This window comes from Mirounga leonina, unplaced genomic scaffold (genome assembly GCF_011800145.1).
Source record: "Mirounga leonina isolate KUSES-001 unplaced genomic scaffold, KU_Mleo_1.0 Mir_151, whole genome shotgun sequence".
NCBI classification, from domain to species: domain Eukaryota; kingdom Metazoa; phylum Chordata; class Mammalia; order Carnivora; family Phocidae; genus Mirounga; species Mirounga leonina.
The window spans coordinates 79,449,345-79,476,084 of NW_023270377.1; the positions used below are offsets into that span (position 1 = coordinate 79,449,345).

At 42.9% G+C, this 26,740-nt stretch overlaps 1 protein-coding gene across 1 annotated transcript in view; it reads right to left on the reverse strand.

Moving 5' to 3' along the window:
* The window catches only part of KIF5C (kinesin family member 5C), a 148,138-nt gene extending 124,430 nt beyond the window's left edge, over positions 1-23,708 (reverse strand). Inside the window, exon 1 of the mRNA XM_035008072.1 lies at positions 23,501-23,708. Coding sequence (XP_034863963.1) covers positions 23,501-23,626 — 126 coding nt within the window. The 5' untranslated portion in view covers positions 23,627-23,708. The remainder of the gene's footprint in view (positions 1-23,500) is intronic.
* Between the last annotated feature and the right edge of the window lie 3,032 nt (positions 23,709-26,740).

The window sequence follows — 26,740 nt, forward strand, 5'->3', positions numbered from 1 at the left end:
GCAGGTATCTACCACTATGCCCCACTTCTTTCTCACACCCCATGGCAGATATCACTAATGGATCACAACACACTTGCCCACACAGCCCAAGGACAGCTTAAATACGGCCTTAAAATGCTCAACACATTGCTCCAAGAAGCTACTTCCAGTCTGTATGCATTGTGTTTCAGGGGATAATGGTATAAGCAGGCAACCCAAGAGGAAGGCATGGGATTAAAACTCAGCAGGAGCCAAGAATTATTTTTACTTAGGTTCTTTTGACAAGACATTTGCATTTAAACAGCTAAGAATATAATACAAAATACATCTTGTGTGTGTTGTAGGGGAGAGATTCAAAGCATGCAAGTAACAATACACATAAGCAATGTGAGATGTTCCTTTTGTAAAGCTCTTTGCTGGAATACACAAGCATTCCGAAACCATTTTCATTCTCCCCAGACTCCCATAAAAAAATTTCGTAGCATATTCATTTGAAAGGTAAGAACTGTAAAGGGAAAAGGCAAGAAATGTGAAGGAACAGAGACTGCAAGGTACTTATTAAAGATGTCCTGCAGCTCGCAGCCATCTCAGCCTTGCTCCTTGTAAGACCAGTCAGAGGAGAACCCGGGACTCAGAGAAATGAAAAAACCGGAGGAGGAAGAGGAATCCAAGAAGACAAGCAGTGCTTCTGCTGGCCTACCAACCACAAAAGGCACTGCCCAGTCTGCATATAGAAAGGAGGCATTGAAATGAGGGGAAAGAGGGCCAGGATTTCTGTCATGCGCAATCCTGACTTTTAGAAAGCCCTGGTGAGTTCAGCGAAGAGGTCGCCTCCGTGCACAGCCCACCCCCAAGAGAGGCAAGAAGTAACAGATCCTACTTAATTCAAGTCAGAAATGTTTACAAAGTATCCCTTGCTTACGTTTGTTCCAAGTATTCTAGTCTCTAGAGAGGATGCTGACCCTTTAAGAAAAGGCTATAACTGAGGCCATTATCCAGATGGCATATGATGCTTCCTCTGAAGTACCGAAGAGATTGATGGGGAGAAGTTTCCAGAAGCAAGGAGGTGGCAAGCCGGGAGGGAAGGAGAGCCATGCTGGCTGACAGGAGCCCGCTATGGGTGTGCCCAGCATGGGGGTGTCTTAACCTAAAACCTCCTTAGTACTGTTTCAAAGTGTTGCCTTTTTATTTAATTTTTGAATAAGAAATATGTTTACATGGTTCAAACACCAAAAAGCATAAAAGGGTATACAGTGAGAAATCTCCCTCCCTGCCCTCCATTCCATTCCTCCCCAACTCATAGGCCAACTACTGCTACCAGTTTCTCACCTGTCTTTCCAGAGTTCTCTGTACATACAGAAGCAGAGATTCTTAGTCTTCTCCCTTTATGCCATAAAAGATGACATGATATATACCTGTCTTCCACCTTGCTTTTTTCACTTAGTGTATCTTGAAGATCTTTCCATATATTAGTACAAAGAGAGCTTTCTCACAATAAATCTTATTTTTTACTTGCACATAATAAATGCAATCTGAAGTATTCCTCTAGATGATTTTGACAATCATGTATCCTCATGTAACAGTCCCCTAAAACAAGATAGAGGACATTTGCATGGTGTCCCTTTCCAAGCAACCCCACCTCAGCAACCATCACTTTTGGTTTCCACCACGACAGTGCCATGTTTTTTATATGTGCTTTAGTGATACAAAGATACCCTGTTCTGTTAGACTGGTAACGAATTTCATGGGGTATTTCACCTCTCTGTGAAGCTTCCTCCAACACAGCTGCCCCACCCCATCTGCCCCATGTCTGCCAGATGTCCTCCCTCTGCTCCCACCCCTGTACCTGCCCTCCCATAATGCACAATAATAGCCTCTGAAGTGATCTCTTTCTCCCCCTAGACTCTAAGCCTGGGCTCCATTCTTGGTCACCAATGTATCCATAATATCTACTGACAAAGCACCAACTAAATAGTTGTTAAACGCTTTCTAAAAGTTTGTAATTAGAAAGTAAAAGTATCAATTCCCTGATTGATGTTGCCATAGAAGTGGCTAGACACAAACTTCATTTCATAATTCAAGCAACTGTCAGAAAGGAGACGGGAAGCTTGCAAAGCAGCCGAGGCGGGCCAGCCCTGTGATGGGGAAGAGCCATTCTCAGGATTCTCCTGGCAGACAGGGAGGGGCCTCTGTATCAGTTTCTGCCTTTGTTGATGCAAGAAAAGGATGAGGGCCGTTTTAAGTGTTGATCTCCAAGGTTCTTAAAACAGATCAGAGGACTGTCTTGCGCTTAGCTTGACATATTCACAGATAAGGCACTGCCCACGTCACCAGATCACTGGACTGTAAGCTTTAAATAGAAAATGGCAAGACTGAGCAGGTTATCAGACAAAGGGTGTCCACAACGATGTGGGTTTAAGAATGAGGAGACATAAATTATCAGGAAAACCATCTCCTTTGCAGTCTGAGAAGTACAAAGTATTCTCAAAATAAAAAAGACATCTTTGGGGAATGCTGAAAATTGAGCTGCAGAGAAGGCAAATGGGAAAAATCACAAAATCAGCAGAGTAGCTTTCCAAGGAACACTCAAACGAGGGACCTGAAGAGTAGGAAATGGCTCAATAAAGCCGACTGAGCAGCCAGATTCTGGGGCAGCTACCAACCTTAATTGTTTCTGTATTGGTTTGAGCCAAGCCTGAAGTAGGGCAGGATGAAGCCACTGTGCTCCCTCCCACTTGTTTTCCACAGGATCTGCAATCATTCTGCTGCCTCAATGCCCCAGGACCATCCTACACTCAGCCATGAAAGCAGGGGCTATGCACGGGGTACAGGGGCAAAGGGGAGACCCAAAATTCCCATTACTTGGTGGAGGAAATCTGTTGAACTCATTTTTAAGGAACCTATAGGTAAGTGAGGGGTATTAAGTATCCATTCTTTTTGGGCAAAATGCAAACATGTCTAGGATGTTCTCATTCAAGAGAATAAAATAATCCCTTTAATTTATTTTACTGCCTCTGGTTTCCATTTTTGATTATCCAAAAGCTGAACCTGACACAGATTTCCAACAATAAAAGCAGCAACTAGTCTTGAAACATGAATAAAAGGAAACAGTGGGATATAACTGTATGTGCTTTGTACTGAATCTTTATTTTAAAAGATTAAAAAGTCTTTTCTGCCAAAAGAATTATATAGGTCAAAAATTCTGAATTCTGAAAAAAATACTAAGCACCTAATTCTTTTATTTTAGAAGCAAGGACTATATACATAATGTCTCCATTTCATATAAAATTTTCATTTGAATTTTGGGTATTTGGTTGTAAATGTGAAAATGAGCCCTTCAAACATTACTGTTTTTCTCATCCTATATTCGTTTGCAGCAAATACATGTGTTTTTTCTTTGTAAAAAATTAGGTAATACCCGGATACTTGCAATTATGTTCCATGTTGGGCATTCTGCACAAAACCATAAAAATGGGACACAGAAAAAAAAATTAAATAATAGTGGGATGATGTATTAGGTATTAGTTTCCTGTTGCTGCTATTAACAAATTACCATAAATTTAACGGCTTAAAACGACACAACTTTATTATCTCACAGCTCTGTGAGTCAGAGGTCTTCAGTGGGTCTCAGTGGGCTAAGGTCAAGGTGTTACCAGCACTGCATTTCTTTCCTGGAGTCTCTGGGGGGAATCGTTTTCTTGCCTTCACCAGCTTTTAGAGGCCAGGTTCCCTGGTTCATGTTCTCCTTCCAACCTCAAAGCAGCAGTGGACAGACATGTCTGGTTGAGTCTTTCTCAGGTCTGGTTCTGACTCTTCTGCCTCCTCCTTCCCCATTTAAGGACCCTTGTGATTGCACTGGACCCAGGGGGATAATCCAGGATAATCTCCTTATTTTAAGGTCAACTGATTAACAACTTTAATTCCCTCTTGTCATATAACATATTCAGGTTCCAGGGATTAGGAAGTGGGCATCTTTCTACCTACCACAGATGGGGTGGGAACTGTCTCATGGATATGCATTTGAGGGTCCTGTGACCTTGTGTATCTACTAAATGATTTTTTTTTTTTTTTAAAGATTTTATTTTATATGACAGAGAGAGAGAGACAGCTAGAGAGAGAACACAAGCAGGGGGAGTGGGAGAGGGAGAAGCAGGCTCCTGGCCGAGCAGGGAGCCCGATGTGGGACTCGATCCCAGGACCCTGGGATCATGACCTGAGCCGAAGGCAGACGCTTAACGACTGAGCCACCCAGGCGCCCCACTACTAAATGATTTAATGGCGATCTTAACACTCATTGAAGTCACTGCAGAAATAGTCTGCCTATTCGACTGCAGGGGAATTCGCAAATTTGGCTTTTTCCAACTGTAAAGAATTATTCAGTCTAGGATTTTCCACCCCCTAGATGCCTGAAGGTCTCCATTCCTACGTGGACTGAACAGGACATAGGGCAGAAGAGAGGTCTAGGAGAGAGGGAGGACTTCACACAATGGTCTACACGCAGAAGGTGCTGGGGATGGGTACAGTGTGCAGACTGCTTTGCAGATAGGATCTCATTTCATCTTCACTCTCACTCCACCAGCCAGTGCTTAGCCTCTCCATTTCATTGCAGACATGTTAAATTGGTTGACTTGCCTGGGATCATACCGTCAGGAGAGATAAAATCAGAGTCATCTCTACTGATCCAAACTACAGTCTCTCCCCACTAGTCCATGCCTCCCCCAGAGCACACAGGACAGAGAGCCTAGGACTGGGACTTCGGAGACACCAAAGATAAACATTCACATCATCGGAGTCAGTTGGGGGAAAAGAAGCAGAGTGCCAAACAGACTCTTTTGGACTAAGTAAGGGTAAGATTAAAAATACCAAATGTAAATTGTGTTCTATATACTTTTTAAAGATTTTACTATTTATTTATTTATTTGAGAGAGAGAGCATGAGTTGGGGGTGGAGAGTGGGGGAGAGGCAGAGGAAGAGGGAGAAGCAGACTCTCCACTGAGCAGGGAGCCCGATGCAGGGCTCAATCCCAGGACCCTGAGATCATGACCTGAGCCAAAGGCAGATGCTTAACCGACTGAGCCACCCAGGTGCCCCATGTTCTGCATACTTTTAACGTACATGCCACCAGTCTAGAAAATTTATTCACTAGTGCCTCTCACGGTATCTGGCATAGGGCTGGCACTTTTGCACAAATAAACATCACATACTCTTATAGTATCTTTCGGGGGGAGTTTTGAGCTGACCAGAACATAAGAATGGTAAAGAGTGAGATTTTGGTGTCCTCCAGCTCTCCCTGAATTCATCACAGAGAATTCATTTTTCGAATGAACTCTCCCCCAAAAAACCCTACTAGAGAAACACTAGTCTACTGTGTGCTGGTTCACAAATTAATTAGATCATAAGTAGCATGTAAAAAAATAAAATGCGATTGAGTAGAAAAGAAAATATCAGACTGTGGGGCGCTTGAGTGGCTCAGTCATGTAAGTGTCTGACTCTTGATCTCAGCTCAGGTCTTGATCTCAGGGTCGTGAGTTTAAGCCCCATGTTGGGCTCCATGCTGGGTGTAGAGCCTACTTAATAAAAAAAATAAAAAATTTTTTTAAAAATTAAAAAAAGGAAATATCAGAGCAAATCACACATATTTAAACATATTGTTTCATAAATCTATTATTTCAGAGTTATGATGTCAAGGGTATATCTTGGATTTCTTGGTAAAGTGCATCATGGTGTCATAGTTAAAAAAAATAAATTTGAAAACTGCTGCTATAGTAAAAGCATTTCTGTCACAGAATTCTGGAATAGGCTAGCTTTCCATAGGGTGACAATTATCAATAATTCAGTCCCAAATGGTTGTTAATTTTTAGCTTCCTGGGTTCCTACTGTCTTTTCTCATGACTATGTACAAGAACTTGGAGTCCCTGACAGTTCCAACAAGACAAGATGACAATGATGCCAAGAGAATCACCTCCCAGTTCTCTCTTTGCGGGCACTCTCAATCCCTTACCAAAACGTTTGTCTGGAATTCTCTTTCCTCTTTGACTGAAACAGGAGAGATGTCAGCACTGTGAGTTCCTAAAGAGGGGATGTCTATAAAAATGATCTGACTGCTGTAGATTTCTTTTATTCAGCCATCTACCCTATTGTAACAACAGGGAAGCCACTTCTAATACTCAGGATTTAAAGTCCAGGAGTGCCCCCCACAACCACCAACACAGGGGAAAGCTGACATGCCTCTTACCTGCCCCTCTACTCCCTGTTTTGAAGGCTCAGCTCCGCATGCTCACAAAGTTACTCTCTGGGAGGGCTCCCCAAGAGCTCTCTTCTGGGGAATCTTAGTCTTATTATCAGGAAAAAGCCAGGAAACCCACATGGGGTATAACCTCCAGAAGAAAGGTGTGAGTTTTACCATCTCTGAACTCTCTGCAGTGTATAGTGGACCTTGGTACAAACTACCCGTTACAGACTAAATCATGTCCCCACAAAATTCCTATGTTGAAGCCCTAACCTCCAATGACTGACTGTATTTGGACATAGGGCCTTTAAAGAGGTAAATAGAGTCAAATGAAGTCATGAGGATAGGGCCCTAATCCAGTAGGATTGGTGTCTTTCTTTATAAGAAGAGGAGAGCCACCAGAGATTTCTCTGGATCTGAACAGGCTATTATTTTCTACCTTCAGAACTCACAGCAATTTAAAGTAGCTATTTTGAAACATAAATGTTAAGAGAAAAGATCAGGTCACAGGAAAATATACACAATATTTTTATAAATATTTCACTGATTCAATACGAAGCAAAATTAAGCAAACCAAAAAAAAATGTTTGCAGTAAAACCATAAAGAATATTAGGTGGAAGACAAAAGCAAAATTTAAGAGGATGGTTTCTTCTAGAATGAGGGGACAGCAGCTGTGACCAAGGGAACTTTACACATTGGTAAAGTGCCATTAGGGGAATGGTGACCTCATGGGTGTTCATTTTATTAGAATGTCTCATCACCAATTTCGTTATATGCATTATTATATGTATTAAATATTTAACAATTAAATTTATAAAGATGTTGGAATAATATAACATCCATCAGTTAACAGTAGTTATTCTGGAGAGGGGATATGGTACATTTCTACTTCTCAATTTTTAACTCCCTGTATCTTTTTAATTGTCCTAAAGTGCTTATATAATATTTATATTTTGAATAAAAAGTCAAGAAAATTAAAGTAAAAAGCTATTGAACACTTGTGATTACTTTCTTTGTTTTATTTTCCTGTCAAGATTTTATTTAAATTCTAGTTAGTTAACATATAGTGTAGTATTAGTTTCAGGGGTAGAATTTAGTGATTCACCACTTGCTTATAAGACCCAGTGCTCATCACAACAAGTGTCCTCCTTAATGCCCATCACCCATTTATCCCATTCCCCCCACCCACCTCCTCTCCAGCAACCCTCAGTTTGTCCCTATTGTTAAGAGTCTCTTATGGTTTGCCTCCCTCTCTGTTTTTATCTTATTTTATTTTTCCTTCCCTTCCCCTATGTTCATCTGTTCTGTTTCTTAAATTCCACACATGAGTGAAACCATCTGGTATTTGTCTTTCTCTGACTGACTTATTTCGCTTAGCATAATACACTTTAGTTCCATCCACATTGCTGCACATGGCAAGATTTCATTCTTTTGATGGCTGAGTAATATTCCATTGTACATATATACCATATCTTCTTTATCCATTCATCAGTCAATAGACATTTGGGCTCTTTCTATAATTTGGCTATTGTTGATAGTGCTGCTATAAACATTGAGGTGCATGTGCCCCTTCGAATACTATTTCTGTATCCTTTGGATAAATACCTAGTAGTGCTATTGCTGGGTTGTAGGGTAGCTCTATTTTTAATTTTTTGAGGAAACTCCATACTGTTTTCCAGAGTGGCTGTATCAGCGTGCATTCCCACCAACAGTGTAAAAGGGTTCCCCTTTCTCCAAATCCTCACCAACATCTGTTGTTTCCAGATTGTGATTATTTTCATAGTTTCTTTTATCTTCCCTCCCCCTTCTATTTTCCTGAGTAATATGTTAGGATGAACAATTGACCATATTTAGGAAAAACAAACTGGTTGGTCTAAAATAATTTTGATCCCCAGACCCTATGGCTCAGTATTGATTTATTACATATATACACAAAAACTCATTTGAAATATAAGCTTCAGCTGAAATTAACCCACATTCTTGAAATGAAAATAATAGCTATGGGGTTATAATAATAATTCAATCACTCTATAGCCAGGTTATTAGGAAAATGCCAGACATCCAAAAAAGAAATTCTCTTATTTCTTTTCCTTTCAAGACAATTTAGGTAAATTACAGACATTTCCCAGAGCTGAGGACCATCAACAGATTTTTTTTTTTTTTTTTTAGATTTTTTATTTATTTGACAGAGACACAGTGAGAGAGGGAACATAAGCAGGGGGAGTGGGAGAGGGAGAAGCAGGCTTCCCGCGGAGCAGGGAGCCCGATGCGGGGCTCGATCCCAGGACCCTGGGACCACGACCTGAGCCAAAGGCAGACGCTTAACGACTGAGCCACCCAGGAACCCCCCATCAATAGAATTTTAAGTGTGATTCATTTATTTTAATGTCTTCAATTTAGAATTTCTTGGACCTTCTTTCTTTATGATGCTAGTTGTCAGTTCAAATTAAAATAATTTTCTAACTCTAATAAGTTGCAAATCAAGAGAAGAGTGTTTTGTGTGTGGCTTCTATGTTTTAGTAGAAGAGGAAATCATTTGAAATCAATCATTTCTGTACTTAATGAATTTCTAATTTCTTTCCTTTTTGGCTCTGCCAACTGAAGAGCTGAAAAGAACAAAACAGAGTTTGGAATTCAACACAAACAATTTTTATTCTTTGGAAAATTGAACCATTTTGCAAAATCTGCCTCAAACCTTAAAGGTGTTTATTGCTCAATAAACCTTGAGTACTGGTCAGTCACTTGGTTGCATTGTCATTGTGTGTGTGTATGTGTGCACATGCACACTCATGTGTCTGTCTCTCTTACTAGACAGTGAGTTGGTTGAGGGTAGTGCCTGTATATAGTTTGGTCCAATTACGGTGTATTTCTCAAAAGAAACACATTAGCAGCTCCTTTCATGGTCAGGAAGGACTTATGGGGACAGGGAGAGAGGGACAATCAGACCAAATATAATCATAAAAATGAGATAATAAGTACCAGAAGAAATACTCCTTCAGTTAGTCATTTATTCATTCACTCATTATTTTAGATCATCCTGGAGGTCCTATCTGATGCAGTGAAACAAGAAAAAAGGAATAAAAAGTATGTTGTGGAAAGAAGGAAACGAAACTGTCATTCCTTGAAGATGAGAAAAGTTATCTTCATGATGCACCTTTTAAAAGACCCATTATGACTCACGTGCTGAGAATATGAAAATAAATCAAACCATGTTATTCAATTATACTTCTTTTTTTAGAAAGGAAATAAATCGAACAAACCCCAGTACTCTGAATGGGGTAATTCCAAGAAGGGGGGGACTAAAGAAACAAGGAAATGAATCCAGTGAGCTTGGGGGGTAAGAAAGAATTAAGAGGCACAGATATAAGGGAACCTCATGGACAAAGGCACAAAAGAATGAAAGTGCAGACTGAGATGGGGCTATAGTGCATGGTTAGGTTTGAGAAAGGCAGAGTCCTGGAATGGAGTGAAGTGGTCATGGCAAAAGGCTGAAGGAAACACATTGTGGAGGGTTTGCTGAATCACAGCAACCAAGGTGAGGAGTTCAAATTTACGTTAGTAACCAAAGGAGTGTCTTAAATGTTTCCAAGCAGAGAGTTGACAAATTCTGAGCAGTACTTCAGAAAGAAGATTCTAGCTACAGTGTTCAAGAGACTAGAGGGAATGGACAGCAAGCAGGGAACTGGTTTCCAAGACTATTACAATCCAGGCAAAAAGCAATCAAGGTCTTTAAGACCTATTCATGATTATTCCATATATATATATATACACACACATACAAGTGTGTTTTATTTTATTCCCACTGCCTTAGTCTGAATCCTAGGTCCACAAATCACTTATACTTGTGTGACCTTGAGCAAGTGACTTAACCTCTAAGTGCTATAGATTCCTCATCTGTGGAATGCAGAGAGGGGTATGACAATAGTAGTTACCTCTTAGGGTGGTACTGGGGATTAAAGTAAATGGATGAACATACGGTAAAGCGATTACATAAGTGTGTGTTAAGTAAAACAGATTTTGCTATACCCTGTCACTACTCTGTTAGAATTAAAATCATTTGCAAGCAATTGGGGACGAGTATAACTTCATTTGTCTAAGAAGAAAATTACTCCATCAAATAGATGTGTAAAGGTCTGTGAGAAGAGCAGTAACACATATGTTGTCTGTAGTTCTGCTGATCGAGATACTCTATTACCTGATATTTATATTGAACACACTGTTGTCTAGGGTTGTGTTTGGGATAGGGTGGAGTGGGGACAATGGAAGATAGAAAAAGAGGCTATCCTTAACTTTTAAAATGTTGAGGAATTTTCTCTAAATACAGTCCTAAACATCCACGTTGAAAAGCACGTCCTCTCCAACATCCCATACTCACTTTCCAAATAAATTACATCTTCTGGAAGGAAATTTAGTGCTGAAGAAATTTTGCCAGAATTAAGCCACTTTAGAGGGTTGTTTTCCATCATCTCTTCCCTCAATATAGGCAAGACGAACATACAGGAGACGACTGTTGTACACTGAGGAGCCCTTGACACGTGCAATATCCCAAATTAAACAGTCCTCACCTACAATGCCAAAGTCTTCCCGGCAACTTCCATACCATCAGAAACACATTATGTTAAATATGGCTTCAGGTATGTATACTCTCCATCAAAAATGAATTCATTGCCAAATAGGACACTCATATCCCTGGAAGCTGTAGGAACTGGTCTCTGCAGAAAGCAGTGGGATAATATTTAATAAGATCAAGTAAAGTGTTCACTGCATTGGGTCCAGTAAATCCACTTCTGGAGAATGCATCCTCTAGAAACAACTCAACAAAAGAAAACAGCTCTGTGCGTAGGGATGTTCCCTAAACCATCACCCAGAGTAAGGGGAAGCTTACACCACCAGAGGGGTTAGCAAACTGATCAGCCCAACGGGCACTTATATCGTCACTGAATATTACAACCCTGAAGATACTACATAATGTGGGAAATCATTTATGGAGTAGGCTTAGGTAAAAAGGAAAAAACAAAAGGCAGAACTGTATATCCAGGGTCGGAAGTACATTTTTTGAAACGTTAAGTGTCAATGAGGAGAGGGAAAAGGAGGATATAAAACGTAAACTGGATGATGCAGGGTGGTGAGATTATGGCTGGTGTTGTGTTATTGTGCTTTCATGTTACCATCATGGTGTCTCTGCCATTTACAAAGGAGGAAAAACTAATTGTGTCAACCCAGACAAAAAGGGACACGAGGCGGGTGGGAAAGAGAGATCTTCCCCACACAGAACCAGCTCCCTCTCCAAAGAGCTGTGTGGCCTTCACCTGCAAGGCGACCTCTCCTGCACAGATGCCAGGACAAAGACGCACCTGCGAGCGACCAGGGCGGCGTTTCCAGGCCTAGACAGCACAGTATTACAGTGAAGTCCAAAAACTTTACTTTTACTCTTTAGAAAAGGAAACACTTCACAGTAATAAAGAACTCACTTAATTTCAAGTTTTCCATGAATGTATATATTACCTCTTTAGATTTGTTTTTTAATAGAACAAAAGAAGTATTAAATAGGTATATATTTTCCACTTTATAGGCTCTTTTGAATAAATGTCTAGACCAGAAAATACAGTTTAAAACAGATTCTCAAGCCAATCTTTATAAGAGCCATATTTATTAAGAAACATTTAACAAACAAATGAACAATCGAGTGTTGTTACTCTAGGATATAGTACTTTGGGTGTTCTTTTCCCATTTGTTTGAACACATAATTAGTAGGTTGTGTTGTTTAGTAATTATTACCAAAGAGCTAAACACTTCCTTTCTAAAGTCTACTTTCCACAAATTTTATATAAATAAACTATTAGTTAGGAAGTTTTGATGCTATAGGATGTCAACAGTACAAAGGACCCAAAAAAGCCAGAATGCTCCCCTAACAGTCAGCCCCTCCTACCCGCTGGGTGGGTGAGTTTGCTAAAGTATCCAGGCACCACTTGGGTAGGGCACCAGTACCCATCATCCCAATACCAAACCTGGCCAAGCTACTTTCCTTACCTCGCCACTCCTCCATCCTGCAACCCAACCTCTTCCGGACCTTGAGACCAGCCCACCTGGGCCTGAATCTGTGGGCCCAGCCTAACTTACCCACTTAGCAGCATGCAGAGAGGAGACAGAAAAATAGCTCCTGGAAGCCAGCCCAGGAAGCCAGACCCCGCAGAGGGCAGCTCACCACAAAGGCCAGATACAGGAAAGAACTGACCGCCTCTCATGGGATCCTGCCCACCAGTGACCAGGACCAAGACAGGTCTGGACACTCACCAGTCAGAATGGAATTTGTTCCTCTCTATGAGGCAGGAGGCAGCTATGACAGAGGAGCGGAAGTCCCTTCCCCCAAGACTATCCAGTTTCTGATGTCGCATGACTTGTTATTTAACCAGGTTCCCAGATGAAAATCAATAATCTCTAAGGAGTGAGGTGCCAGACAGTTGCTCAGAAAAAAACTATGATATAACCTCCTCAAAGAATTGAAGCAGACTGCTCTTCGCTTCCTCATGAGGCAAAATGAAACCTGGAAATGGGAGAGATTGCTCTATGAGAGGGCCTGAGAAAGGACAAGTCCCCGAGATTTGTCAGTCCAGAACTGTGTTGCCAAGATCTTTAAATAAATAGCTTCTAAAACACTATTATTGATTGGCAGCTCTTACAACCATACGCCACAGTCTAAGAAGTTAAAACATAAATTACTGGGATTTTTTTTTTTAATTTGTACTTTTCCTCCAACTCCATCTCCCTTCAAAGCTTTTTTTTTTTTTTTTTTTTTTAATTTGACAGAGAGAGAGAGCACAAGCAGAGGGAGCAGCAGGCAGAGGGAGAGGCAGGCTCCCCGCTGAGCAAGGAGCCTGATGCAGGACTCAATCCCAGGACCCTGGGATCATGACCTGAGCTGAAGGCAGATGCTGCACCGACTGAGCCACCCAGGCGCCTCCAAAGCTTTTTTTTTTAAGTGAGAAAAGGAATAAGAAACATAAAAAGACAACTTCAAACCTTTTTCCTTAAAATATTATGTTGCAGGGAATTCTGTTCTCACATAAATATTTTTTTCCCTTCAGCTCTGTTGGATTTATCTTCCAATATTCAATTCACATTAAGGACAGGTATTCATTGACTGAAAAGGTAATAAATACTAATACATCTAGAAACACCGAAAAGAATTGCTGTGGATGTAGTTGGCACCAACCTGATAAGGGTGGTACTAAGCTCCGAGGACAACTGAGTGATACATCAGCCTGCTTTCCTGATGTTTATACAAGCCAACTAAAGCCAGGGGGAAAGCAGCAGGGGGAAGCCATAACGCACAAAACCCTTTAAATCGCTTTTCTGGGTGACCCTGCACGGCTGGCACTGGTGCAGAAAGGATAAGTGGGACGTGACCACTGTTAAGGGAGATAGGCTGGGGCGCCTGGGTGGCTCAGTCGGTTAGGCGACTGCCTTCGGCTCAGGTCATGATCCTGGAGTCCCAGGATCGAGTCCCGCATCGGGCTCCCTGCTTGGTGGGGAGTCTGCTTCTCCCTCTCGCCCTCCTCCCTCTCATGCTCTCGGTCTCTCATTCTCTCTGTCTCAAATAAATAAATAAAATCTTTAAAAAAAAAAAAAAAAAGGGAGATAGGCTGGAAATCCTGATTAGCCTGATTGCCCTGTGTGTGTTTTCTACTGTCCCACATGACTCCATAGCAAAAGTCTCCTTCTCTTGCTTCAAGGTCGATTATGTATGAGCATTTCTTTTTCTCCTCACTTATAATCAATAGCACCTAGTATTCTGATTTGAGCAAACCAGCTGCAGAAGAAATTTATGAAGCAAGGGGGGAAATCTGAGTATTTGACATTAAGGAATTGCTCATATTTTAGTTGTGATAATATTATTGAGGTTTTAAAAGAGAACTGATCAAATATATATGGGTATATATACACGTGTGTGTGTGTGTGTGTGTGTATGATAGGTTAGGGATAAAATAATGTGAGATTTCACTTTAAAACAATCAGGGGACTTTGGGAGGAGGAAAGTTTAGGAGAGTATACAAAAAATAAAATTGGCCATTTGTTGATGGTTAAAACGGGTTGATAGGTTCGTGGGGGTACACTTTGTTATTCTTTCTACTTTGGTGCATGTTTGGAATTTTATACAATAAATTTCTTTAAAAAGTACCTAATAATTAGAGGGGAAGTGGGGGGGGTTGCTTTCTAGGGCTTTTTTGAAAGGGCTATGTTATCCCTTTTCAACTTACCACTGCCCAGAAGGTATCACAGGCCGTTCAGTATTAGCACCAAGAAGAAAGGGCGCATCCACCCTATTTTTCTTTAAGACTACAATCTTGGCCTCTATCTTTCTCTGCCTCAACAGAGTTAGCTTTTGATCACCTCCAAAAAATAACATCCTTTAGGATACTGAATCTGACAAGAGACAGCCTACAAAATCGTATGGTTTACATTAGAAGTCTGAAGGCATTGCCGTGTTCCGGATCTATGGCTTAACAGTGCATGACAGAGCACATACTCTTGGTAAGAATTTAATTTAGTTCAGGTATGAAGGGATGCCTTATGAGACAAACTGGCAGCAAATCCAGCTGGTAGGCAAAGAAGTGAGAGTATAAAACAGGACAATTTACCATCTCTGAATTGCTCTCTCTCAAAAACTATGGCTGCCTTAAAATCATCTCTATCCTGTTACGCAGCAATCCCAATTCTGGAGATGTATGCTAAAACAATGATCGGCCAAGTGAACAAAAAGATGTGTGCACCAATGTTTATCACACCTTTGTTTATACAGAAAGAAAAACAAGCAGAAAAATCCAAATGTCTAATACTAGGAAATGATTAAAGTATTGATTAGATATATAATAGAATTATATGCAACCTTTAAAAATGCTGATGTCTGAAGTATACCATTAAGCAAAACAGTGGGTTTCAAAACAGATTTTTACAAAATCCTATCTTTGTTTGAAAACAAAGTATGGTGTTTTATAGAACGGAAAAGTGCTGGGATATACAATGAATGTTAACAATGGTATTTTCTGGTTCATAAAATTAAAAGTGTTTTTTACACCTTCTTCATGCTTTTCTGCATGGTCTGAGTATCTTTGCAATGAGCATGGAATATGTGAGGACACCGAAAAGGCTATTTCATTCGAGACAGTAACAATAAAACCATGAAGATGTCCAAAGTAGGAAAAACAAGTTACCAGAGCTGGAGAGAGGTCAAGGTAAAAATCTAAGCAAATAACTCCAGGCTCTAACATCTAACAGCTTAGGATGGTCAGCATGCTTCTATTTCTTTCAAAAGACATCTGGTCCTGAGCATCTACTCTGTTCCAGGCACTGTTCCAGGCCTTGGAGATGTTAAAAAAAAAAATCCTGTTAGGTCAGTTTACAAGAATTCCCCTCCCCTTGATGTCCTTTTAGTAGCGGTCCACTCACCCACCCCGGCAACCTGCTCCCCTTGTATTTGGAGTTGAGCCTCACTTCTCTCCCCTATTGTGATAGTATTGACGCCTATCACAATCATCTTCCTCCTATTTTTGCGAGTCTCACAACAATTTTTTTCTTTTACACAACATGAGGGTACCAGGGAAGCTGTGAAGGGTCTGGGCCTTCCCAAGATTAGCCAGTCTGACAAGAGCAGGGAGAAATAACCCCTAGTGGGTCTTATAAAGTGGACAGTTTCTGAATGTCCGCTCTACGCCAGGCACTGTGAGCAGCTCTCCGTGTGCACTCGGTCTTGTGACCATCACAATAACCCTACAAGGTGGAGAGTGATATTAGCCCTATTTCATAAGCCAGAGGCTGGAACTTTAGCAGTTTGTCCAAGTCCATGCAGCTAAGAAGGTGCCGAGCTGGGAGCTGGTCCTGGGCTGTCTGACTCATGCCAGGTCCACTGCTGGGAAGTACTGTGAGGGATCTAAAACTCCACGTTCTCCCACGCTCTCTTCACTACTGGCAGATAACCACACATGCAACAAGTCAATCCCTCCTGAAAGGAACTTGGTTGGCGTGCAGCAAATGGGTTAAGGGAGGAGCTTTCTCAGCCATAAAAAGAGGACCTGGTAAAAAAAAAAAAAACCCCAAGATAAATAAGGTGAAATTGGATCTGTCAGTGGGGCTATTTTTTTCTTAACTCAAGAAAAACCATTAGGGAGCAGGTAGTTCTGTTTTTGCTTGTTTAATAAGTAGACACAGGTGAGAAATCTAAGGCAGGGAGTAAAGGGAACCCAAAGGTGGGGGAGGTTTCCTATTTTAAATGGGGGAGAAAAGCCAAGAATGGAAAACATTGTCATTAAATAGGGGAGCGGGCCAGACAAGGACAGGTGGAGCAGAGGGAAATCCCCAAGGATACCCAAGTTATTTAAGGCAATGCAGAAATTGGCATTTATGGAGACCTGATTCCACATAGGGAAGAAGGAAGCCGCAATCAAGGTACACTTACTAAGCAACTAGACGACTATGGGGAAGGAGGCAGAGACCCGTAAAACACACACACACATACACACTCTCTTTCCTATATATGATCACTGCAAATAAAAGGATCAGCTGATATAGTCTATAAATAAACAGACCGTGAGATCGGCCTTCACAGATGGTTAGGTATTTCACAAATAAGATGAAAAAAAGAGGCTCTTCCAAGCAGGAGAAGGGGGTGAGCAAATGCCTAAGAAACAGGCGTGCAAGAAAGGTTTTCAGGGGATAGAGTTAAGGGCAGTAATTTTGGGGGGGCAAAGCTAATTCTCCAAATTGAGAAAATTACAAGGCAAATAGGAAATATGGGAAATAATTAGCATTTATTGAGCATTTTCTCTGTGCTAGATGTCCTTTTGACCACTTCATTTCATTTCATTCTAACGGCCCTGTGAGATAATTATATCTCTGTTTTAAATATGATCAAACTGAGGCCCAAAAAAGCTAAGCGACTTGAAAAACAGCCCCATAGCTAGCTAGTGAAACTGCACGCAGTTCTGTCTGACTCTCCCTGCTGCCTCTACCAACCCCATTCGTTTAAGAAGTACCGACTGCGTGCTCACCTTGAACAGAGAGTGGCCTCAGCAGCCCATGTGAGATTATAGCTACTGTCTTGTGTTCACTCATCCCAGGGTTTCAGAGGGTACGCTTACTGGAAGCCACTAATTCATTTTCAAGTAATGTAAACATCTCTGAATTTAGGGCACAGAAGAACGAAGGACTGATCTATCTCGACACTACTGAACACTACTGTTGGTGTTCACTTAGACAAAGTGACCGAATAAACTCTTTAAAATCCTGGCTTAAAATATTACTTTTAGGAAGGAATACAAAATGATAGAACCACTCTGAAAAACAGTTTGGCAGTTTCTTAGAGTTAAACATATAGTTAAATATGGTTGATATAATCTTGGGTATTTACCCAAGAGAAATAAAAATCTACCCTCACACAAAAACCTAAATGCAAAGGCTTATAGCAGCTTTATTCATCATCATTCCAAACTGGAAACAACCCAAATGTCCTTCAATGGGAGGAATGGATAAACAAACTGTGTTATACCCATATAATGGACTACCACTAAGTAATAAAAAGGAATACACTGTTGATACATGCAACAACATAAATCTCAAAGAGTTCTTAAGTAAAAGAACCCAGGCTCAAATATATCCTTAATATGTGATTCCATTTTTATGACAGTCTGAGGAAGAGGAAGTGGCTGTCGGGGGTTAAGAGAGAGGAGAAGGTTTGACTACAAAGGGGTAGCATGAGGGCTTTTGGGGAGAGGGTGTAAACGAAACTGTTTTATATCTTGAGTATGCTGGTGTGTGGTAGGCAGAATAATGGCCTCAAAAGATGTTCACACTCTAATTCCTCGAATCTGTGAATATGTGAATGTAACAAGGTAAAAGGGACTTTGCAGATGTAATTAAGTTTGCTAATCAGCTGACCTTAAAATGGAGAGAGGGTGCCGGATTATCTAGGTGGGCTCACTATAACCAGATGGGCCCTTAAAAGGGGAAGGGGGAGGCAGAAGAGTCAGTAAGAGACATGCCATGGAAGTTGCAAGGGAGATATGAACCATGAGAGGGACCAGCCTACTGCTGGTTTTTAAGATGGAGAAGGGGGCCAGGTGACTAGGGCCTGGGAGTGGGCTCTAGAAGCTGAGAACCGCCAGGCCTGACAGCCAGCAAGGACAGAGGACCTCACTCCTACAACCATAAGGATTCTGCCACCAACCTGAATGAGCAAAGAAATGGATTTTCCCCTGGAACAGAACATGGCCCTATCAATAGCTTGGTCTTGACATTATGAGACTCTAGACAGAGAAACCAGCTGATCTGATGGATTCTGACCTATGGAAACTGTGTGATAATTAACTTGTGTAGTGTTAAGCCTTTAATTTGTAGTTGTCTGTTACAGCAGCAGAAGAAAACTAATACAGCTTTGCCACACAACTCTGTACTTGTCAAAGCTGCTAGGATAGAACTATATCCCCCCAAAAGTGATTTTACTGTATATAAATTTAAAATGAAAATTGTTTAATGTTCTTGCTTTTAAAGACCATTACCAATGGTCTTTACAAAAGAAAAATTTTAGCCATATTTCTTCACTTCTTTAGTCCTTAATCTCCACAGTAACTCCAACTTGGAATTTGCTCTCTGTCCTGGTCCTTTCTTGCCCATCCACTGCCCACAACTAATCTAAGTTCCTGCAGAGTAAGGCCACTTTCTATGCCACTGACCAGCTCAGAGCTCATGGCTGACGTCAAATAGGTCAGAACTTACTGCTTTCCTAGGACTTTGAACAAGAGGAAAGCCCCAAATGAGGAAACTGAAATGTCAAAGTCCGTTTCAAAGAACCTTACTGGGAATTCTCCAAGACAGAGAGTTTCTATCAATACAGATACATCAAAACCAACAGTCAGAGCCCAGAGTATTGACTAACTCACCAGGCCTTTTAGCAGCTAATGGAGGAGTACTTCAAGAAATGCTATAAATCCAATATTTTTCCTCTGAAGCATTAATTTATGTGGAGTCCCTTTTCTAATCACTAGACCATCCCCACCCTCTACTTCCAGCTCACCACCACTATCAACAGCTTTCCTAATTTTTAACAAAGCTGAAGGTAGTACTTTCCCAATTTTCTTATGGTATTCTGCTGTCTTACCAGGCCTGCTCAAAGGAATAGCATTTCTCTTTAAAACTGGTTTTTTTAACTACTCTCTGCAGCCTACAGCCAATTAAGAGCCCACGAAGTAAGTTAAATATACCAAAGTGAAGATTTCTAAATTCAACAAAGAGATCAATAAATACTTATTAAGTGCTTTCTGTGGGCAAAGCCCTGGGAAGTATAAAGAAGCAAAACACAGATGGTCCTTATCTCTGCACATGACTTACAATGTCATTAGACAATGATAAAACTAATAGCAATCTAAGACAACAAAGTTACAAGATCATATACAAAATAATGCTACAGGGGTTCAGGTGCCTGGGTGGCTCAGTCGTTAAGCGTCTGCCTGGGGCTCAGGTCATGATCCCAGGGTCCTGGGATCGATTCCCATATCAGGCTCCCTGCTCGGTGGGAAGCCTGCTTCTCCCTCTCCCACCCCCCCTGCTTGTGTTCCTGCTCTCGCTATCTCTCTCTCTGTCAAATAAATAAATAAAATCTTTTAAAAAAAATAATAATGCTACAGGGGTTCAAAGTGGGGAGAGTGTGGCTGGGGTGCTCAGAGAAAGAAAGCTTTGCCAGGAGCTGGAAAAAAATGCAAGAGTGCTGCAGAGGATTCCTCCAAGACAGGACATTTTCTTAAAAAGACAAATCTAGAAACTCCACCTGCAAAATCTCCCTGTTAGCATACATCTCCATAAAAATTGAACAGAACTTCAAAGAAAAAAAATGAACCCGGCTTCAAAAAAAAAAAAAAAGAATTTCGGGGTTCTGAATTATTTAGACTAATAGCTAACTTCACAGAAATTCATTTTTTACATGTATCTGTTGGGAGTGAAGATGACTGACATTTCTGGATGGTTCTGGCCTTCTTTGGTAATCCCTGCAATCTGCACCTCTACAAGCAAGGAAAGAAATGCCCAGCTAAGGCAGTCTCCACCTGCAACGGAACCATATGGGCTCGTTGCAACTGAATTGACATGGGAGCCCTTCCGCTCAGTGTACAAAATATGATACAGGCTGCTAGAATGGTCATTTCCTTTAGTTACACATTATTAGTTAGAAATAGGAATGGTCCTAGCACATGCCAACCCCAGTCCCAACATCTTCAGCATCTGACAGTCTTCTGTTCTGTACGCACTCTCACCAAAAGATGTGTAGTGTAAAACAATGTTCACAGTAGCTCTATCCACATTAACCCCAAAGTGGAAACTAACCAAAGGTCTGCCAGCAGTTGATGGATTAATAAATTGTGGTACATTCATACAATGGGATACTACAGAACAAAGAGGATGAACAAACTGCAGCTACACACTACAACGTGGGTGAATTTGACAAGCATGATGTTGACTGCAAGAAGCCACACACAAAAGCAAACATACTATAGGGTTTTATGTACATAAAGTTTATTTAAAAAAAAATAAGCTAATCTATGGCATTAGAAGTCAGAAGAGTGGTTACTCTAAGGCAAAGGGAGCTAGTGACTGGGAGGGACCCTAATGGGACTTCTGGGGTCCCCAAAATGTCTGTTTCTTAGTCTGACAAGTGGTTATGAGGGAGTGGTTACTTAATAAAAGCTTTATTAAGCTGTACCCTATGGTAACACTTTTCTATATGAATGCTTTATTTTAATTAAAAAAAACTAATCTTAAAGAAAATTCAAAGCTGTTGTATTAAAGGATTATAGTAAGATAATCAAAATTTTCACGTTACAGTTGAAGAGTTACATGCGTATTCACATCCACCATTTTTTTGTTTAAATTACTTATTTTATATAGTGACTTTGTTTTAATGTATACTTAGGTGGGAAATATAGTTCTTAGGATCTCTGCCTTGACACAGATCAAAGAGGATGATTTATTACTCTATTTCATTAGTCTTGGTGTATCACTCTTAGAAGACTGAGAAAGAATAGGAAGAGGAGAAGGAGAGAAAGGGGGAGGAGGAGGAAGAGGAAGAAGAAAGGAGGAGGAAGAGGACAAGGAAAAGGAGGAAGAAGGAGGAGGAGGGGAAGGGAAAGAAGGAGGGGGAGGGAAAGGGACAGCAGCAGGGGAAGGAGAAGGAGAAGAAGAAGAAGAAAAGAAAGAAGAAGAAGAGGAAGAGGAAGAAGAGGAAGAAGAGGAGGAAGAAGAAAGAAGAAAGAAAGAAGAAGAAACAACCTCTCTAGTCTTTTCTTTAAAACCTCTGGAGGGGTAAAAAAAAAAAAAAATAGGGTCACCAGATCATGTTCTAGTGCTGCATAACTATTTGTTTAAAAATTTGTTACAAGGTAAGGGGCAGGGACTAGATGTCCCCAGTAACTCCCACTCTATCTAAACCACAGCCTGATCCCAGCTGAGAGGTGTAACCCAAACAAGCTACTATCTGCCCCATGTGCTGGCTGCTGATCCCATATCTGCCATTAGGTAGAGAATTTTCCTCCTCATCAATAATTGTAGCATACATCTTCTCGTCAAATTAACACTAAGCAGAGATAAAAGCCCTCTGCCCTGCCCTCATAGGTCAGATCTTAGAATAAACACCAATCCACATAGCATTTGGAGGTCACGGTTTCCCCGATGACTGTGAAAATGGGGAGGGGAGAAGAGGTCAAGGGGAGCTGCCTTTCTAAGGGGGGTACGAGATGAAGCCCCTGAGCAAAGGCCAGAGCCTTGCCTCCGTTACCCTTTCGCGGAGAGCACCCGCCTACCATTCTGCTAGTACCTGCTAGTCCCCCGGGCCCTTCGCAGAGACTGCGGCACAACCTTGGTGAAGGAAGATGCTGGAGGCTGCTTGGGCCGGCAAACGTCAGCCTCTGGTGCTTGAGAAAGCCTTGGGAGACACCGGCAGAGACCCTCGATAAACTGTCACCTGTCAATCACTTGACCTAAATACTCTAGCCACTGGGGGAATCGGAGGGAGGGGGTTAGCCGGAGCATGCTCAGTAATCGGGATGACATCACTTAATCAATGCCGGGGACGGGAAGGCTGCATCAGCAGCCTCGAGCGGGCTGCCAGGAATATGTCAGCGGGGATCGGGAGGCTCCCATTAACTCGGTCCCAACCCCACGCGGCTCGCATACAAAGAGGGCACCGTCAGCTACACACGCTGGGGACAACGGAGGGTGAAAGGGCGGGGGGAAAGGCTGGTTTATTTAATTGACATACTGCTTTAAGAACTAAAACCCAATGGTATTCCCTGCCCCCACCGGCAGCCCGGGCTGCAGAAAGGGAGCCAAGTGGGGGGGGGGGAGGGGAAGAAGGGAGGAAGGGAAAGGTAGGAAGGGGGAGGGGGGGGGGAGGGGGGGGGGGGGGGGGGGGGGGGGGGTTGACCCGACCACACAAAGTAACTTCTACTCCTGGCAGAGAGGGACTATTTGGCTGCGCTCTGGGCCCTTAGCCCCACAGATGTGGGCACACATCTCCACCCAGAGCGAAGCACATCCGACGGTCTGTGGACACCAGGTGGGAGGTCGCTTCACTGGGGAGGGGTCAGACCCGGAGACCACATCCAGGGCAGACTGGATTGAGAGGAATCAGGAGACACACCAGGCCTTCCCGGGGACACCAAGGCCACCAGGGTTCCCCACACCCCCCGCCTTCTGCAAGCAGGGCAAGGTGAAACGCCGCGGGGAGCCGCGTCTACACGGGGTGGGAGCTCCCAGCCGAGGCTAGAATTTTTCCAGTACCTCTTTTTTTTCTTTTCCTTTTGCTAAGGTCGTGAGAAGAACAGGTAAAGTGTTCGATAAATCGAACTGATGCCTGGAATCATTTGTGGGCTACAGAGATCATACTCTAAGGGGAGCCTGGGCACCCCGCTTGAGGGTAACGCGAGCACTCTACCCACGCGGCGTGGCCAAGGCGGGGAACAATAGGCCCACGACAGCCCCCACCCCGAGAACAATGGCGGCGCCGAACCCTTCCTCGCCCCCCACCTCTACTCTCGCCACCTGGGCCCGCCCCGCCGCCCCCAGTCGCCCCTCCACCGCCCGGGAGCGAACTATAGGGAGTGGGGGAGGGGGTTTCTCTTCTAGTCTACGCGAGAGGGCAGCCCTGTGGGGGATGTCCGAAGGGGCGGCCGAACACCCCTGCGGTCTGGGGCGTTCGGGCGCCCGGCTGCGGCGCGAAGCAGCAGGGGAAGCCACACGTCCCGGACACTTACCCCAATCACCACGGTCTCATCGCCTTTAAATTTGGGGATGAATTTGTCCCCTCGGAGAATCTCCGCTTCGTTGAGGGGCCGGAACCGGCACATCACTTTGATGCTGCATTCAGCTGGATCCGCCATCTCGGCCGGCGGCAGGGAGGGGGCGCGGGGATGGGTGGGGGGCCGGGGCTCAGCAGGACGAGGGAGGAGGCCACGAACCGCACCGCCTGCAGCGAGGCCGCCTCCTGCAGCCTCCGACGAAGCTTCTCAGCAGGTCATCGCGAACTCGGCGGGCTGGGCAGCTCGGGCCGCTCCCAGACCGGGTAGGCTTCTATCAGCCTCCGGCCCCTCCGGCTGCAGACCTGCCTTCCCTGGCCTTGCCCTGGCCCGGCGCGGCGCTCCGGGCCCACCTGCCCGCGACCACGCGGCCGGCGGACGAGGCGATGCGCAGGGAGCGAGCCTCGCCCGGCTCAGACCTCCCGGGCTCCTGCGCGCTCAGCCATCCTGCATCAGCACCAGCGCGCTCGACCGCCTCCCCGGCCCGCCCCTTCGCCCCGCCCACCTCCGGCTCGCCCCGGGACGGTGACGTCACTGCGGAGATCCGCCCCGCCCTCGCCCCGGCTGGAGAGTGGAGCATCCCGGGACTTGTAGTCTCTGCCTGCCGGTGGAAGGACAAGGATACCACTTACAGTTGGCTTTTGGGGACAGCGGTGGTACCCCAGGTGCCACCTCCGAAAGCCTGCAGTTCTGGTCTGGCTGCCCAGGTCAAGAACAGGGTGGAGGTCATATCCAGCATTCCCAGTTAAAATCTCTATATAAACCAGATCTATATCATCTCTTTACAGCTTTTCATGATCCCCAAGGAGAAGCCCTTAAGACAATGTCCAGCAGAAACGTTATGGAGCATTTTCTCTGTGCTGAACGGTTTTGTAAGAGTTGTGAGGAAATCAAGGGGGAAATGAGATTTGCATGAATATTTGAAGCCATCATTCCCCAAAATGCCTGCACAAACCAGTTCACAGCATATTTTGGGTCAGGGACTGCTTTAATATCTGATGAAAGCTGAGAACATTTTCCATAACAAAAACCAAAAACAAACTATACATGCCCATAGATTTTTCACACTATTTCACTGGATTTGGGGACAACTGAAGCCTGTCTGTGGCTGCCAGGTTAGGAACCTCTTAATTACTATTAATAATAATGAGGTTTACAGAACCTCTGCCTAACGCCTACTTAGAACCTATAGAATAAACAGAATATATACAGGATCAAGTTCTAAAGTCCTTTGCATAATATAGGCCCCATGATCAGATTTTTGCCTACTTATTGGTCTCATTTCCTACACTTCTTGTCTTAATGTTTACACATTGACAAATACCAAACTACTTGTGGCTTCCTCCATTCACCTCTTGCTCTGCTTGTTCTGATACTTTGTTTAAGCCATTTGCTCTCTAGGGGTCACCCATTCATGCCTATTACTAAGTAAGTATATTAAATAAGGCTCACAGAGTAAAAAGTAATAGAAACCCAACTGGAGCCACTGTGGCAAAAGGAGAATTTATCAGAAGAATCCAGATTATCTTGCTTATTCTAAAAAATGATTAAACAATGGAGTCAGGGAACAGGCAGGCTACCAAGACACTCTCTCTATCTCTTGTCCCTGTTTCCTGTTTGTATTGGCCTCATTCTTTCTCACTCCAGATCATCCCTCCCAAATGTCAGGAAACCCAGCTGCCAAGAGTCCCTGGGATTCACCCTTCAATTTCTACCACTAGATAAGGTTAGATGTTTGCTTGGAGTTTTGGTTTGGAAAACAACAACAACAACAACAACAACTAGTCTGTGATTGGCATGGGCTTAGGTGTCTAGCCCTAGACCACTCAATCAGAGTCAGGAACTTTGTAAGATCTTTGAGGAATACCATGGTGGGAAGGTTCCCAAAAGAAGAGGGATGCTATTCCCAGAAAAAGAACATGATGCTGGGCTGGCCAAACAATTAGATGTCCACTCTCCCTTTCTAGTGCTACCTTTTCCTTTTTGACTCAACTCAACCCTCCCTCTTTAGGAAGGCTTCCCTGACTTAATAAACATCCACAAAGGGTAGGTGTCCTCCTTGTTGTCCTCATAATCTTCTATGCACATCTCTATCACTACACTCTCATGGGCAATGATATCTGCCTCATCTTTATGTCTCTAGCATCTAGCGCATAGTAGGCAGCATGTTGAATAAGGAATCCAACCTAGAAGGAAGCTCCACTTGAGTAAGAATCCCAGCCCTGCCACTTCCTAGATGTGGGAGCCACAGCAAGGTATTTAATTTCCTTAAGACTCAATTTTATCTCTGTCATTGGAATAATAATCATCTCATAGAGGTTTTGAGGAAATTAGAAGAAATAATACTTTTAAAGCACCTAGCATGGTGCCTGACATGCACATAGTCTAAACACTTGAATTTTAGTTGTTGTTGTTGTTGTTGTTGTTGTTCTGTGCTGAACAAATGGTAAAACAAATGCAGTACTTAGTTAATTTAAGGAATACATCTGTTGCTTTAATGCAAGTGCACCTGGAAATACAGTTTTTCTGCCTAGCTAAGAAGACAGACCTACCAAAATAAACTTTCATAAGCCATTATAAGCAGCACCAATTTGATTTCCTGTCCTCAGATGCAGGGAAAGTAAGTTAAAAAAATAAAGGCCCAAGCACCACATTGTCATCATTTTAATAGTTCTCAGGCTCTGACTCAGACACCCTCCATCTTTAGCGGTCACCTTTACAATATACTGGAGAGGTCAGCCCAATCTCCAGTTTCCCTGAGCCCACTGAAGATTACCAGAACCTCACACATACTGAGAAGATCTGGGAAAGTCAGCACATGCATTACCTGGGGTGGAGAGACCTGTGTGTCCCAGGGTTCATTCTTCATTTATTCAGTCATCTATCAATTCATCGACTATTAACTGAGCAAATGACATTTGCTGCCACTATATATATAAATTTAGGTTTATTAAATGAACTCTTTACCAGAGGGTTAACAAAGGGGGTGCCTGAGTGGCTCAGTTGGCTGAGCATCCAAATGCAGCTCTTGGTTTCAGTTCAGGTCATGACCTCAGGTATGTGAGATGGAGCCTGGCATCAGGCTCCACACTCAGCAGGGAGCCTACTTGAGATTCTCTCTCTTCCTCTCCCCCTGCTCCTCCCCCTGCTCACTCTCTCTCTCTCAAAGTAAATTAATTAATTTTAAAAAAGAGGTTT